Below are 17,081 nucleotides of genomic sequence, written 5' to 3'. Positions count from 1 at the left end.
TTCGGCATTCAGTGGAATTCTATAAATCTATGCTATCTATTTTTGTTCACACAACACAAAACTGGACATTATCTGCCGAAAAAGACGTTGCCAAAGATATGCGGGTACCTTGAGTGAGCAGCATCCTGAAACCACCCCGAAAAAAAGAGAGACACACAAAACGCAGGCACTGACCAGCAGAAGCAGCAGCAGCAGCAGCAGCGGAAACCAGGAAACTGGTCAAGCTGGTGAAGACGCTTGCGAAAGGGTTGCGGCATCTTGGTCAGGATGCATGTCAAAGTTCAGCGTCTCGCTGGCTGATGCTGTGTCCAGTTTGGCAAACCGGACTGCCTTTTTGGGCACAAAAACTGTTGAAATTTTGATGTGAAAGTTCAGCGTATTTTTATAAAAGTTTCATCGTGTCCGGCCATAGATTCCAAAGATGCTGATGCTGATGCCACTTTGGTTTCTCGATAGCGTGAGAAAGTCTCGTACCATTACGAAACCAGTTTCAGCATAGATCTGCGCTAATGTCCTGAGAACACGACTCAACGTCCAACAATTCTGCATTGCATTGGACTAACAACTGAGACGGCTCGATGCGATTTATTCATGCTATTTGGTCAGGCAGCCTAATTGTCAAGCAAAGTGCCAAACATTAGCTCACCAAATGGCCAAAGGCAGATGCCAGTCGGAGACTTTGTTTGTCTATAAGTTGTTCGATACATTAAGTGTTGGTCCAGAACTAAAAGCTAGAGTGTTTGTCTGGACAGGCACATTGTGATGAGCAATTAAGGTGTACTTATATGCGACTTAATCACAATACGTTACTCAATATTTGTGTCACAGTAATATAATCAAATACTCTCACCTATACTAAGTAGTCTGATTTAAAATCGAGCGGCTTCTAATTCCGAATCAGGGCAGGCTAACTGTTAAAAATAAATCAGAATTTTAGCCAACAACTTTATGTTGAAGATAGAATTTTTCAATATTTTCAAAACGTTTATGCATATGCTTTATAGTATTATTATTATTGTAGAATAATATATATAAATAAATAAAAACGATTGCAATTTTATTCAGAAAAGTGAATAGCTTCGATCGATTTAGAATCGAGCGGTTTCCTATTCTGAATTAGGCCAAGCTAATTATTTAATACAAATCAGAATTACAGCAGCAAACTTTAAGTTGAAGATAGAATTGTTCAAGATTTTTAAAACTTTCACGCATATATTATTTTTAATGCAGACTATGTAATATAGGAACACTTTGAAATAAACTCCGCAAATTAAAACGATTGCAATTTTATTTAGAAACGAGAATATCGAACCTTCTCTCGAGTTAGAACAAATCAGAATTACAGCAGAAAACTTTAGTTTTTTAATTAATAAAACTTGCATGCACATATTTTTATTATTGTAGACGATGAAACAAATTTCAAAATTAAAAAGTAATTGCAACTTTATTTAGAAGAGAGAATATAATTTTTAATAATTTTTAAAAATTAATCTAATTGCAAAAGGGCCTAAATAATTATAATTAATTTCAGTTTTGAAGTCGAACTTTTTGTGTTTGTTTCTTTAATATATTCGCCGCTATAATCACTTATTTTTAGCTAATTTTTGTATATAATTTTATATAAATATATATTATTTAAACCAATGATAAGATTAATTCTAAAAATGTTTGGTTTGGTGGGTTTAAATGAGTGATGCCTTTTCCCACAACAATTCCCATTAATCATAAATATTTGGGTGGCAGTCTAAATATCGCTCACCCTGTAGCCCATCTAAGCAACTCCTTGCTTTTAGCTGATACTTGAAGCAGGATTGCAGCTCATACTAATACAAACTTTACATTGGCTTGACTTTGGTCGTCCATTGACCATCGTTGTAACCTTATTGGCTTAGATATTCCATTAGCCACATCGATTACTCAGACATGCATCGATTTTTTTCACAAGTGACTGGCAATTTCAATGCATAAACGATTAACGTGTGTAGAAATGTGGACGCCTAATGAGCGACTCGCCACTGGGGACTACGGACTGCGGACTGCACACTTCGGTGTGCAGAAGTTTGCATTTGATTGCTGTCAATAGATTAATGACATTAGCACGTCTAAGCCGTAGTAAATGGTTTGTTGTAAGATGCTTATACAGGATGGAACTTAATTTTATTTACAGCACAACTGCATGGCTAAAACAGCGCTAGCTGGAGCAGTTATTTGTAAATCAGCAGCAGGACACTTGTAAGCAATTGTTATGGGGAACATAACAAAGAGATTAAATCTCCCTATAAGTATTGATAATTAAGTCTAGTGTGTGACAAAGCTAAACACATGGAGAGCTACATACATTGAACCGTCGAAAAACATTACCCATAAAAAAGAATGTTTGTATACGCCCATATTTTTAAGAAATTCAGTTGTGGATTAAACTAAGAACTAATTGAATTAATTGACTAATTAAACGCCAAATCTAGAAATTGATTATAGAATAGTTTCTGAAACACCAACGTTTTCAAAAGACATTAGCTTTGTGGTAAAATGTATGATATTCCGGTGCATATATAAAGAATATACTACATATATATGTTGAAGAATATGCTCTAGAATACCAAAAAGAAAAAGCTAAAGTAAAAGTAATAGAAACGCCAAATAGACTAAAAAGTTCAATGAAAATAAGAAAAAGAAAAAGCTAAAGTAAAAGAAATGCCAAGTAGACTAGAAAGTTCGATGCATTTTATTAAATCTACATTCTTTCAAATTATTACTGTGCCCTTCTCAGAAAATGTTAGAGAATATTGTTCCTAATGGGAATATTTGTAAGAATCATAAGGTAGACTGATAGACCAAATGTTATAGGTGCATGCTATATGTTCGTTTATCGCTTTCAATTAATACTGCTTCTACAGTTTCGGAGTATTATCTTTAATGATTACTTTGTACCATGCTTTGTTTTTAGATAAATGGAAGACCAAATTCAAAATAAGCTGTTTTCGATTGCAAATTGTAGAGCACGATACATAGCTGAAGAAGAATAAGACTGCATCTATATAAGTATATACAATTATATATATAACAATTAAGACTTAACACCTAGTTTAAGTTGAATTTGTATTTAACTATAAATTTAATTTCAGTTATAAATATAACAGTATATTTATATAAAAAAAATAGCCTATAACTATCAACTACTTTTAGCTACAAAATGCATAAAATAACAAACCAGAAAACGTGTTATTTGTATTACAATTTGATTTTCCAAGTAGAAAAAACACTAAGACTATAATTCTATTGATTTTTCCAGAGACTTCTGCACTATTTAAGCAGTATGTGGCTGGCATTATGAACTCTGCTCCCATTGACTGAAATCTCATTGATGCTCTGACCGTTGTGGGACATTTTCGTCATAGAAAAGTACGTTACAAAACAACAAACACCTATCCCGATGTTTCAAGATAAAAAGTAAGGCCGTTACTACTAACCGGACAGCTTTTGATGATTCAAAGAAAAAGAAGAAAATTTAGCGCAAAATATCCAGTTTTGTTGTAGTGGCAGCTTTCAGGGCGCCTTAATTAAGTTGAACTCAGGACTCGGGGAGGCTGCGAAGACAGAAGTCACTTAAATTATGCACAAGGTACAGGACGGACGCAGGGGAAGTGCCGGCAAACTGAGTTCAGCTGGGACAGCAACAACAACCAATCGTATGTCAAGACGCTACAAATTCCAGCACACACATTGGACGAAAATATAAAAGAAATGAATAGAAGGATTGCTTACCCCTAAATAGACAAACCGAGGAAGCAATCAACCACTGGCATGCATGCCATCAAGTGAGGTCCTACTTGGCATATATAGTATGTAGCACGCTTTTGTGCGCAATGAGAAAAATACATAAAGCGAAAGTTGCTGAACTAAAGTCCACGCGCTTAGTCAGGCTAGACAGTTTTTTTGTTGTTGTTGTTGTTCTTGCTGTTTTTGTCGAACGCTCATTTTAAACGCTCTTTTATTTGCCATTTGCCGTGTTGGCGCAACATGTGACGACAATGACGGCGACGGCATAGCAAACAAAGCAAAGCAGAACGAGGCAAGCAAAACAAAACAATGCATACTTAAAGGCGCAACAGGCACGTTTAAGCGACCTGAACTTCATCATCACACTCGGCACTGTGCGAGAAAAATGAGCGTAAATATTTTTATCATTTTAGCCAAAAAGAAACCGCACGCCGAGAGCGCATTACATGTATTAGAAGAGAGCGAAAAAGTGAGAAGGTGAGAGAGAGCGCCAAAAAGTATGCTAAGCTTCGAAAATGCAAAATAAGTGTGTGGAGGGTTGTTTGTTGCGCACTTCTCGCATATGGCTCAATGTTGATTTGCTTGCTGGCTGCTTAGCAATGAAATGTTATTCTTTAGCCTTTTTTTACGCAAAAAGAAGTTGGGTAAGGCTGGAAGGCTGTGAAGCGGTTGGCCAGGCAACTACCACCACCCGGCTGCTACTACAATTGCACAAATATTGAGGTAGGCACAAGACATAAGACACAAGGCAAAGGCAATGAAGACCATAAGGAGTACATGATTATCTATTTGGTAGATAACTCGTTTGTGTCCCCTATTTTGGATGTTTCTGTGTGTGTGTGCGTGTGTGTGTCTGGCCTTCATTAACTTGGCGTTCAAAGTTCACGAAATGTTGAGATCAACCGGTTTTGTATCTGCAGTCCTGCAGTGCTGTCTTCGACTGGACCCGACTGGACCTTTTGCTGCTGGTCAGCAACAGCATCCTTCCGGAGACTCGACTCTTAGACTGGCCATTGATCGTTGAGTCCGTCAGTTGAGTTTGAACTTTCATTCGTTCGCGTCGTGTCTTTTTGCTTTTGTTTGTTGACCGAAATCCCATCGTTTGTTTTTGTTTGGGATTTCTGTTATACTAATTATATAATATTTATTGTTATTTAAATTATAATTTTTAACAACCAAATGTTTCTGTTGCGTTGAAATTTATGTTGAACACTGTGTTTTTTATTGAATTTAACCTGAATCTCATACAACAATATAAATTGTCGGTAGGTGAAAAAGTATTTAAGAGAAAATGTTGCTTAAGATGCAAAAACAAAAACTGTTAAAAAGTGGCTTTATAAAAGAAAAATGTTTGATAGAGATATATGGACGATATAAACTGAATAAAATAGCAAATAATAGAGCACTCGCTTTTTCGTGTAGTGATTTATTTGAAAATAAAAAGACACAGAAATGTTATAGTCAAACATATATAAAATATAAATAATTAATAAAAATTACCAATTAATTAAATGATAAAATGATTCCCTTTAAAACACGTACTATTTGTTATAAGAATATTTTGAGGAAAACACTCAACAATATCTCTAAATTATTCATGATTTTCAAATTTATTAAATAATAAAATGCCATTAAAACACATACTATTTGTTATAAGAATTGCTTGAGGAAAAGTTAAAAAATTAAAATAGGAACACTCATCAATTTCTCTAAATACTCGTCTTTAATGATTTTCCAATTAATTACAAATATTATTTGATATAAAAAATGTATTTTTTGTGAAAAGTGAAACATTTAAAGCAGGAACACTCAACAATATCCCTTTACACTTGTTTTTAAATTAATTATCCATCCTTTTTTACAAAAATTTCAAATCTATTATGAGATTGGTCTAAAGAAACTATACAATTCCTCGTCGGCTGGTATTTAAACAAAATAAAAAATAATTATGATATATTGAAACAGTCTACACTACCAAAAATATTTTTAAAATTGGTATAGTTATATTATTTATGTTATCCAACAAGTAGAGGCAGGTATCTAAACAAAGATTAGACTGTCGTTAGTTAGAATCGCAATTTCTCGATTTCAATTCAGTTTAATTATGGGATGTCTTATTCCGTCCGCAAGGAACTAATCTTTCTCTCAACTTACTCTCCCTATTCCAGAACTGTTTTCATCTCGCACTATATGAACAAAAATATGACTAAGCGTTACATCAAAGTTTCCCTCAATTAGAAATAAATATATTGTTGAAGCTGAGCCAATGCGTGTGTCAATCGTTTGGGCTTTGTTTTGATTGTGCATTGGTCGGAGCTTTTTTTAAGGTTGAAATTGTTGTTGAACGGTGAAAGGTTTGTTAAATTATCGCCACATGGAGCAGTCGAATGGCAATCGTAGATCGGACCAAGAGAAGGCTGACTTCCTGCAGCATCTGCAGTGCATTCAGTCGACGCCTACTCCAGAAACGCTCGTCAGTGGTGCTGAGGCTCTGCGCCAGAAGCGCAAGCTCTACGCCATTGAGGAGCGTGAGGAGAGTTCGCCGATGACTGTGAGCGAGGCGGAGACTCCCTTGGTGCCCGATGCGGCCTACGACGCTGATGTGGATGATTTTGTAGAGGCTCAGCAGCGACTAGAGGCACAGCCCGAGATTTGTCAGCGCACGTTGAACAAGTTGGTCAGCGAGCGGGAACAAATCTACGAGCTGTTTCAGCCCTGGGCGCTGAAGACCTACGGCGATCAGGCAAAGACCAAAACGATAACATTACGAAAGAAAGCGCGCATATTAAAGGCGCTGGAGGGCAAGGAGCACAGTCGACCAGATAGCTCCAAATTTCGGTTTTGGGTGAAGACGAAGGGTGAGTTATAAAGCAAATATACAATGCGAGCTGAAATCCTTAATGGAAACAATTGTGCTCGTAGGCTTCACCACAAAGCGCCCTGAAGGCTTTGAGGAGGCGCCCGGTAGTCGACGTAGGTTGCAGCCGCTGCCCGCAACTGCAATATTGTCGGACCATCCGGGCGCTGTAGATCTGTTTGCGGCCTCGGCGAGCAAAGACTTTGGCCGTCGCATTTATCGTAAGGTGGCGTGTGTGGAGGAGTTCTTCGACATCATCTACAATGTGCACATGGAGCTGGGCGGACGCAGTGGCATGCATGCGGGTCAGAAGCGAACCTATCGAATTGTGAGTGTAGCGTATGAACATCCAGTGTTGCTGTGCAGATACTTATTATATTTTAATAACTTCATCTCCATCTCCACCACTCTCCATAGATCACCGAAACGTATGCCTTTCTGCCTCGAGAGGCTGTCACGCGTTTTCTAACCATCTGCCCCGAGTGCAAGAAGAACTTGCGTCCCTCGTCGCCGGCCACAGCCAGCCAGGAGCTGGGCGGCAATGAGAGCTCCTCGGAAGTGGAGAATTTGAATTACTCCTCGCACACAGAGAGCTCCCTAGAAGCAGGTCCCACGGCCAAGCGACGTCGTCACTCGAGCGCCGAAGTCAAGGCACACACACCGCTGCCCACTGCATCGATCAGCAGCAGCAGCAGTGTCACCCAGCTGGATGCTGTGGCTCGTGCCGCCAGCCCCCTACCCACTGCTAGTGCCAGTCCCAAATCCCAATCAAATCCCAGTACCCATCCCGTCGAAACTACGCCGGTCAGTGTGCCAAAAATTCGTGTCAAAGCGCAGCTGCAACGTCCCTTCAGTCCAACAGCCAGCACAGGTGCCCCTTCACAGCCCTCTCAGCCCACACAGTTGACACCAGCTCCTCTGCTACCTCCGCATGGCTTTGACATGCAGCTCTTCAAGTCGCACGATAATCTGTTGCGCTACTATGACTTTATGCGCCGCTTCTATTCCGGCGGCAACTTGAATGTGTTGCTCAATCAACCGGTTTTAGCGCCGCCCTTATATGGCAGCAGCTTGCTACAGGGCCTCACTTTTCCCAACACCACAACCACGACAACCACCACCACCACCCCTTGCAATACTTCCACAGGCAACAACAACAACATTGCTCAGCCCAAACAGGCACCTCCCAAGGCAGCTTCCCCTGTCTTGTCCGCTATGCCGTCTTTGAAAACTTCCCCCGGCAGCACACAGCGCGCACACTCACCGGCCCCTTCGACGATCCTTTCCACCAATGCTAACGTCCCGCCATCCTCTACACATACACCGATAAATCTAACAAAAAATTTGTTTTCCAGCTCAAAGAATGGGACGCCTGTAGCGACAGCATCGACCGTCTTGCCCACCACCTCAACACCCTTGGCGGTCGGCCCGCTTAAGTTGGAGTTGCCGAGTCCGCCAAAACCGTTGCCAGAGTTGCGCATACCACAACCGCAGCGTAGTGCTGCCCCAGTGGAGTTGCCACCGCTGGACCTGGAACGCCTAAAGCCCATCACATCCACATACTTGCAGCTTACACGCAGCATGGGTCTCAGCGATGAGGATGCCTTGCGGTTTGATAACTTGGTGAGTAAAGATTTCAAATATTCACTATAGACCTACTCGTATATTAGGGGGTACAAAATACAAATTGCAGATGATAACTATAGGATAAAGTATTCCCGAAACATCTGCTGTATCTATGAAATATGAAAATTGAATCCAACTCAAACCATTTTTAAATTAAAAACCTTTTTCTCCCAATACGAATGATTTTAAATTAAAGTATTAATTTAAAGAGAAATTATTCCGAGTTTTTCAACGGCTTAACTTTTGATTTAAGTTCCACAAATTATTAGTAGTATAAGGTTTCACATATATTGAATTATTATCCATATTCTAACATACTTTTCTTGTTTTTTGTCTTAAAACAATTTGAGACAGACGTTAATGTTATTTGTAAGGCCCCTTTTTAACAAATATTTGGTTACTTCTCATTCCCTTTGGAAGCCAATTTATTTATTTGAAATTGGTAGCCCCTCACATTTCATTTGTTACTAAACTATTGGCGTTTGTGGAAACACTTTTTAGTGAGGCCCACAAACGAGCCCACATGCCTACTCGCAATTGCAATTTCTGTTTTTATTTGATAGAACTGTTTTATTAAATTTGTATGCCTTTTTATATTGGCGCTTTTGCAAAATTTATTAATAACTGAAAAATGCATTACGAGTTTTGTTTCATGTTTTCGCTAACAAAACGTAAGGAACAAAAATGCATATATATATATATATATTTATATGAAATTTGAATTTATTTTTAAAAATTTATAAACCACTCTTTGTGTTCGGCAAATGTTTTTTTGTGCGACGAGCGCGCAAATGCTTTTTAATTAGTTTAAACATGTCAGGAGTGATTTATTTTTTATTGACTCTCTTGTGCAGCAATCAACCTGCAATTTTTACCTATGCTATTTATTAAATATTTAAGTAATGATTTATATTATTAGATTACAGCACATACACTATACTATACATATCCATGCGTATTTCTACAACTACAACAATTTTTTACTAATTTAGTTTCTCTTTTCTCTGACATGCTTGGCTTATAAATGTAACGCATCTATCGCAATGTAAATGAGCTGCTCATCAATAAGCAACAACAACAGAAACCGCAACAACAACAACTACAACAACTTTTGGCCATTTCCTATGCACTTGCATCGAGCAAGGCACAAAATTATACAATAGTTTTCCACCAGAACGAATCTCACATTGAATTAAATTAATTTTACTTTAAATTATGATCTCTTTACGCTTTAGTCGCTGCAATTTTTTCGTTTCTGCTTTAATAGTGTTATTACCATGCTTAATGTTTAATTGGTTTTTTTTTCGTTTATAAGTTTATATAATTATTAGTTTTGTTGATTTTATTTTTGAATTTGTATTTTTCTTTTTTTTGCAGCTCAGTTATTAGCGCAAGCCAAACAAGTACATGTAATAAATTAGTTAAAAGCAAAGAAATCATGTTTTTTTGTATTCAAAATTCCTTTACACATCATTTAACTGACATTTCAAGCTATATTTATGGATGTGTGCGGAAATATTTTAAATAAATTAGTCTGCTTTTGAAATATAAAACCTAATAATGCGCTTAGTTGATTTGAATTTTATAAGCTCTTCATTACCTGCTTTGTAGTTTGCAATTTTTCCCAGATACTTGCAGCTATGGGTGAGTACTAAAATTATTATTAATATTTCTATATTATTGTTACGTCAATATTTTTTTAAAGTGTGGCATTTCTGCTGATCTAAGAGAAAAAGATTTAATTTGAGATCGACATAAGAGTGCACAAGGGGCCTCTAAGGGTCACCAAAACTGTTCACAATATGTTTGGATAATTATACTTGTATTATTAAATTCTTAATTAAATTATTTTGAATATCAAGTGAACTGCTTGACACTGCTTGTTTGAAAAGCGACAGCAAAAGATGCTTTGTTGTGCTTCCCTCTCATCTGCTGGAATTCAATTTATGGTTGCGTTAATAATACTTTTTTGGAGTAATGCGATCTTTTTTATTCCATAGCTGGCTGATATCATGATATCTCCCTTTTAAAACTTTTCTTTTGTTTCCCCTTACTTTCATGGAGAGAGGGAATAGCAAACTAACTTTGAAGCATTTGTTCGTGTTTTTTTGATCGAAAATATATATTTGACAAGCCTTCCTCACTATTGGAAAACGTTCGCTTAAAAAATTCTGTTGGAAACGAAGTTTCAAAATATCACACTTGATCCAGATATTTGTTATATTTTTAATAGTTTTTTTTATAGGTTGCCATATATAGTAAGTTACAACTAACGACAACAATTGAAACACATTTTTATTTATTAGACCGTCTTCTTTAATCAACTTTTATTTTCAAAAGTCAAAAGCAACAGATAAATGTTTTCAGAGCACTATAGTACTTGTAGTTTCCTTCACTTCTGGGGTGGGTTTCTCTGCAATTTCAGAGGCTCATCAGGCCCTTTAACATCGCTCAGCACAAATCTGACACTCAAAACGCGTCCATTATTGTCGACAATTGTTTTGATCAGCTCACCATTTTGTGCGATTATTTGTTCAGGCCTAAGACTTACTAGGGCTAGAAACTGATCAATGGGATTTCCAATATCTTCGATTGTGTGAACGGATCGCACTTCTTTGTGATTCGGATTGAGACTAGGGAGGGGCTCGGAGACGGGTCTCGCAATAGGTACCCCACTGCCTCCGTTGAAGCTTCCTAGAACACCATTATAGTTGATAGGAACCGTCCTCACCGTATAGGTGGTCTTGATGACGCGTCCGTCGGGCTCTACGCGTTCGCGGACCACACTCTGACCATTCGAATTTTGTATATCCTCGTCGGTGATGCCAGCGCGTGTAAGGACGCCCTGTAGTTGTGGGTCCAGATCTGCTTTTGATGGTACACCTGCGCTCGTGTAGGTACTGCTGATGCTCGTGACCTTAGTTTGTGTATTGTCCGCGCTGTCGAGGGGCTTAATGGAGTCAGTTAAGCCGTTCAGCCAGTCGTTGTCGATGGGCTGCTTGGGAGGCAGCTTAATATAAGTGGTGCGAACGGGCAGGTCATCTATGTTGATGGTGGCCAAGGGTTTTGCGGTGGTGGACGTGGTTGTGAAGTAATTTGGCTGTTGCTTAAGGAACTCTTCCAACGAGGGCAATGGGGTTGTGGTTATCATGCCCAGTGGTGGTCTCTCATCACCTGCATCGTCCGGCTGGTCAACTGGGCTTGGCTGCGGGGCAGATTGAGGAGGAGATGTTGGTATAGGTGGTCTGGCAGGCGTCGGCAAAGGTACTAAGCTCGGTCTGGTTGGACTTGGTATGGGTCTTCGATCCTCATTACCAAACAAAGTAGGTCTGTTAGGCAGCGTGGGCTCCACATCATCAAAGGTGTGCGATCTAGGGAACCAGCTGCTTGGCAAGGGTCCTTTATAAATCTTTGTTGTTGTGGTCACAGTGCGGCCCTGATCATCCACCTCCGTTTTGGTGGTCGTTTTTGGCGTTACACCCTCGGGTAGATTATCAAAAATGCTGGGCCTGTTGGGCTGTGGCAAAAGACTGGGTATTTGGGGAGCTCCACTATCGAAAAGACTTGGTCTGGCATGCCAATCGACGGGTATGCCGCCTTTGTATTCCTTGGTAGTAGTTGTTACAGTGCGCCCTTGGTCGTCCACTTCAGTTTTGGTGCTCGTTTTTGGCGTCACACCCTCGGGTAGATTATGAAAAATGCTAGGCCTATTTGGCTGTGGCACAAGACTGGGTATCTGAGGAGCTCCATTGGCATGCCAGTCGACGGGTATGCCGCCTTTGTATTCCTTAGTAGTAGTTGTTACAGTACGTCCTTGGTCGTCCACTTCGGTTTTGGTTGAGGTTTGCGGCGTTACGCCGGCAGGGAAGCCAAAGTTGGGGTTTACGTTCCAGAAAGTGTTATGCCAGCTAGGCAGCTGACCAAAGCTTGTGCGTATGGTGGTGCCAGTGTTAGTGAAGCTCGGCTGCTGGTTGCTGATGAAAGAAGGCCAGTTCGCTCCAATATTGGAACCAAAACCGCCCCCAAAGCTGAAAGTTGGCCTTATGCCTGTCATAAGGGGTCGCGTCATGGGACGCACATTTGGCGCCCATTCCCAATCACTTTCGGGACCGGAAGCAGCCGAAGAGGGCGCAGGCGCCGCCATCAATCTTTCACTCGTCTTGCGGACTGGAACTGGCTCAGAGCCTCCAATGGTTTCACTCTCAATAGACTTTCCATCGGGCGCCAATCTGTAAGCCGTCGTTGTTGTCTGCCCCTCATAATTCGTTTTGCTTATTATAACCGGCACCTTGGAGCGCACCATCTCGTTCAAGACCTCGACATCTAAGCCGAATTCAGTCGCCTGCTTGATAAGCGATTCTGATGGGCCTGCTTCGTCGATATTCGAGGCGGATGCTTCGCTATTGCTGTGCACTTCATTCATCTGTAAATCGTTGGCATTATGATGATCTCATCAGATCTCGGGGATAGAAATTCGGCTGGACCTACCTGCAGCAGCAACAGCATGCCAACTAGGCAGCTTAATAACAATTTGTATCGCCTCATTTAGACACGTTCTTAGACCCACTTGTTTTCGCTTCAGCTATTCGATTTGAACTGAGCTTGGCCTCAGAGCATGCATTGCGTTGAAGCTTTTAATTTGCACAGATAAGAAATGTCTGTGTTTACGTCGAATACGTATTCAAGCGATGGGTTATCGCGCAATCATCGGGGAAACGAACAAAAACCGTTTGAATCAAACAATCAGGTGAAACAAATACTCTACACTCAGACTCAGAATAGAGAGAGTGAGAAATGAATGAATGGATTACCTAAGAGCTTATTAAAAATATTACAAAAAACAGTCTTAAGGTCGGGCAAATTATTTTATTTAAGCTCAAACCAATCCCAATTCCATATCAGCTATAAATTTGCGCTGCTACAAAAAATCGTTTTGTTTTTTTCATTCAAAATATTTGTTTGTCTGCCCGCAGCCCAACAACAGAAATTCTTAGAAGCTTAATCTGTTTTATTTTTTTTGTTAATACACTTTTGATTGCGTAAGTTTTGTTCAAAAATAAACAATATTTTAACAACAAAAGCTTATTATAAGCTTATGATGTATGCAATTAAAAAGGTATTCTATAAATTTTTCAATTGTGGCCTATAGATTACAGATTTGTAAAATAGAAAAGTTGATAGCAATGCAGTCATAAAACTATACTAGATGTGAGCAAAAGGGGAAATTCCTCTCATATACATATTTTTTCTTTTTCCTCTAAATGGAAACTCATTACATCACTGCATCTAGTATGAATACCAAGAACTAGAAAAGCGTCAATAGACTTTGCCTTCTTTCTGTAACTATTTTATTAAGCTTCTTTCAAAACAATACAAATAAACCGGTTGGTCCGGAATCGACTGAGTCATCAGTTCATAGTATAAGCACATGTAGTTGAACAAGCTTGAGTTTATTTGTTTTTTTGTTTTGTTTTTAACAATTCTTTCTCCGAGTCTATGCTGAAATAATATAACCATGACCTTGATCATGAGCTAAGTACAAACTAACAACGACAAACATTTATAAAAACAGCTAAAATTGAGTCATCATTTAATTTAAATTAAATCAAAAGTGACGCATTTACATTTTCCTGACTGCAGATTATTTGTAGAACATTTTATGAATTGACGAAGATAAGAATGAAGAGTAAATGATTGTTTCATAGAAGCAGGGAATCATTAATGGTAGGGAATCATAAAAGTCTCGGGTATTTATGAATATATTTAAATTTATTATATTAAATTAAAAATTTTGTTCTTCGGTCTTATTAACGAACTTATTGCAGATCATTTTATAAAACCGAATCAATCCATGACAAGATGAGAACGAAGAATAAATGATATAGTTTCATAGAAACAGGGATTTATTAATGGTAGGGAAGGGGAATGTGAACTTGTGCATTTATAAATTTTTGCTTGATGTACTTGTATATAATAAAAGCTCCCATTTAAAAATTGGTTTAATTTATCAAATGTAAAAACTTATTTGCTCCTTTTTTGTTAAAAAAGTTGCAATTATTTGGGATATATTTCAATTTAATATGAAATTAACAATTTTGTTCATCTGCCTCCTTTCTTAACAAAAATTTCACATAACAAATAACAAGAAAACTTGTATTGCTTAGAGCCTAAGGAGAATACTATATGTATATCAGGTATAGCTAGGTATATTTTTCAGGATGTTTGTGTTCATTGAGACCAACAGGCAGGCAGACAGGTATATTATAAATTTATCTGCAGTAATCTAAACTCTACTAGACAATTTTGAAATATAGGTAGTGTGTCTCATTAATAATGTAATTATTTTTCATTCATTTCATCAGCATCGATATTAAGTCTAATGATGAGTTGAATTTTGTTTCAATGCTCTTCAAATTTTCGTCGACATGCTGTTGACACATTCATATTGCTGTGAAAAGAACTGCAGATAAATAGAGCGTAGTCTAGAATATCAGCGGGGGAGGGGAAAAGAGTAATAAATTCTCTGGCGTATTTTGGCCAAACAGAACAAAAAAGGCAATGATTGAGCAATGCATGCAGCAGTCAAAGCCAAAATGAAAGAAAAACAAAAATGAAAATAAAATGGCGCTACTATGTAGGTAAACATATAAAAAAAGTATATATATATATATATATATATATGATATAGATGTCTATTTGTATAAAAAGAGAACTTTATGATGAGCGAGGAGAGACCGAAATAAATAAAAATGTATAAAAGTTTCGAATGCGTGTTTGAGGGCTGGACGGTGTGCATTGTGGGGCAGAGTAACGAAAAGGACAAAAGGGATATTGAAGATGCTGCCTTATGATAGGGGGTTATGGCTGAGGGCCCGCACTCTCTCCACTCACACACACACAAACACACACACACACTAACACACAAGCAGCCAAAAGGGTGCTCCTAAAACACAAAGCGTTGGGCTAGAGGACGGGTACTGGTCGCCTGGCTCAGTGGATATACCGGATTTACGCTAAAAAGACGCCATAAACTTTTGAATGCCGCAGAAAAAAAGGGACCGAAATTGGAATTTGATAGACGCGTTCATGGAGCCGTTGCTTGGACTTGGGTTTCAGCAGCAGTAGCAGTAGCATCGGCAGCGGCATCGACATCGGCCTCGGCTTCTGGGCTTGGGCCACTGACAAAGTTCAGAGGCCAAAGCCTTTGCAGGGCACGTTGAGGATGTGGCATGGCAAGGTGTAGAGCGTGGTCGTGGCGCGGTGTGGGTGCGGACCGAGCAGAAATATTGACGACTTTTTAAAAGGGTCATGCGACGTTGCCAACGCTGTCAAGAGAAGACGTGGCGGATGGAGGGGGTGGAGGGCTGAGTGGACGGTTCCAGGGTGCTGCGTGTGGCGCGTGCAATAAACCAAACGATTTTAACGCTTTAGAGGTGGACTGGCGACTGGGTGGGTGTATTGGGGTGCATGGGTATATGGGTATATGGGTGTATAGGTTTATGGGGAAGGGCCGGAGCTCTCTGGCTGTTATAAAACTTTACAGTTAACTAGGCTTGGCAATCAAGCTAAAAGCAAAGGCGTCGCGTCTGACCCGTTCGCTGGCGCCACCTAGCGACCAAGCAACCCAGTCGCATGCACTACGAAAATAAAAATAAGATCTTTTAAAATATATATTCATATCGACGAGCGCATGCCCTGCAAGCGTCAATTAAAAATCAATAAATAGATTTTCTGAAGATTTCTTAACTCAAAAGCGAAAAAATATAATTATTATTTAAATATTTTCCATTCGTTCTTGATCTTTAAAGCTTGAGTTTGATTCATACTTTATGCAGTTTCTTTTTTCCTGAGTGTATGTTTTGTTTACAAATATCGAAAATATTGGAAAAATTACAAACGGCCGTTTCATAACCTAGGAACTCTATGTAGGGTATCATAAAGAGGCCAACGCAATTCAACAAAAGGCAGACGTGGGTATCGTTGACATCGTGGAAATGGCAACGGTAGCCGGCGCAGGCACCTCTAAGCCTGCCCGCACTCACCTGCGAAAGGACGCGATGTCTCGTCGACGAGGACACCTGGCTATGACTGGAGTTGAACACCCACTTGTGTGTGTGTGTGTGTGTTGGCAAGTGTGGGTGCGAAACTGTTTGGTCAGGCAGCTAGGAATGTCAGTGAGTGAGTCACAATGTTGCCTCGCGCCCGGACTCCCTCAAGGGTTTGGCTTACCAAAGCGTCCATGCTAGCCTGCTTGTTGTTTTGGAGCGTTCCCTTTTTAACCCATTGCTCTTTGTTGGTCCTGCTGCCTTTCCTCCTGTCATTGGGCATTGTCTTCTGGGGGTCTTGTTATAAGTGGACATTGTACTAGCAGCTGTCTGTGCGGCAGCTGTTCTGCCATCACATGACCGGTAAGACGAGCCAAATGTTATATGGCACTGGGAGCGGCATAGCTAAGCAAGATGGCAACAACAACAACTTTAAAGTAACAGCCATTCAATAGTTTAGGATTTTCTTTTTTTTTAATATAGATATGCTTCTTTTACTCTATTAATATCTCCTCATATTATGCTTCATATGAAAATTTAGTATATAGTATATACGAATTTTAATAATCATTGCATCATGGAGTTTCTCTAGACTTTCTAATCTGTATGAACAGACCGTTTGCCTATTCTTTGGAATGTATCGATTGCACGTATCAGGAAGCAATAAACTTGTTATACAAGTTTTTCGAAATATATTTACGTGGAAGCTATAAAATATTTATATTTTTTATCCCCTTTACTGGAAAGTTTATCGTTAACTTGACCTTGACTTT

The 17,081-nt window shown here is 39.1% G+C and overlaps 2 protein-coding genes across 2 annotated transcripts in view; one reads left to right on the top strand and one right to left on the bottom strand.

Annotated features, from left to right (window-relative positions):
* The first annotated feature begins 6,154 nt into the window (after positions 1–6,154).
* Positions 6,155–17,081, top strand: part of LOC115626021 (putative GPI-anchored protein pfl2) — a 94,376-nt gene continuing 83,449 nt past the window's right edge. The window contains exons 1-4 of the mRNA XM_030521269.1: positions 6,155–6,400; positions 6,455–6,638; positions 6,703–6,965; positions 7,055–8,260. Of these exons, the coding sequence (XP_030377129.1) occupies positions 6,155–6,400; positions 6,455–6,638; positions 6,703–6,965; positions 7,055–8,260 (1,899 nt within the window). The remainder of the gene's footprint in view (positions 6,401–6,454; positions 6,639–6,702; positions 6,966–7,054; positions 8,261–17,081) is intronic.
* LOC115625701 (proteoglycan 4) lies at positions 10,546–12,846 on the bottom strand. Its single transcript, XM_030520842.1, has 2 exons — positions 12,752–12,846; positions 10,546–12,686 (listed from the first exon to the last, which is right to left on the bottom strand). The coding sequence occupies exons 1-2, from the start codon at positions 12,806–12,808 to the stop codon at positions 10,656–10,658; spliced, it is 2,088 nt and encodes a 695-aa protein (XP_030376702.1). The 5' UTR covers positions 12,809–12,846; the 3' UTR covers positions 10,546–10,655.

Source organism: Scaptodrosophila lebanonensis, unplaced genomic scaffold (assembly GCF_003285725.1).
Source record: "Scaptodrosophila lebanonensis strain 11010-0011.00,11010-0021.00 unplaced genomic scaffold, SlebRS2 tig00000080-arrow-pilon, whole genome shotgun sequence".
Classification (NCBI taxonomy): domain Eukaryota; kingdom Metazoa; phylum Arthropoda; class Insecta; order Diptera; family Drosophilidae; genus Scaptodrosophila; species Scaptodrosophila lebanonensis.
Note: the sequence above shows the minus strand (reverse complement) of the source record. Positions and strands in the feature narration are given on the sequence as shown.

What these genes read in the sequence shown, in the direction of transcription:
- LOC115625701 (XM_030520842.1), bottom strand. Translation starts at nt 12,808, where the DNA reads ATGAGGCGATACAAATTGTTATTAAGCTGCCTAGTTGGCATGCTGTTG. An exon ending in GCATGCTGTTGCTGCTGCAG is followed by an intron (nt 12,687 to 12,751) that starts GTAGGTCCAGCC and finishes AACGATTTACAG; the next exon opens with ATGAATGAAGTGCACAGCAA.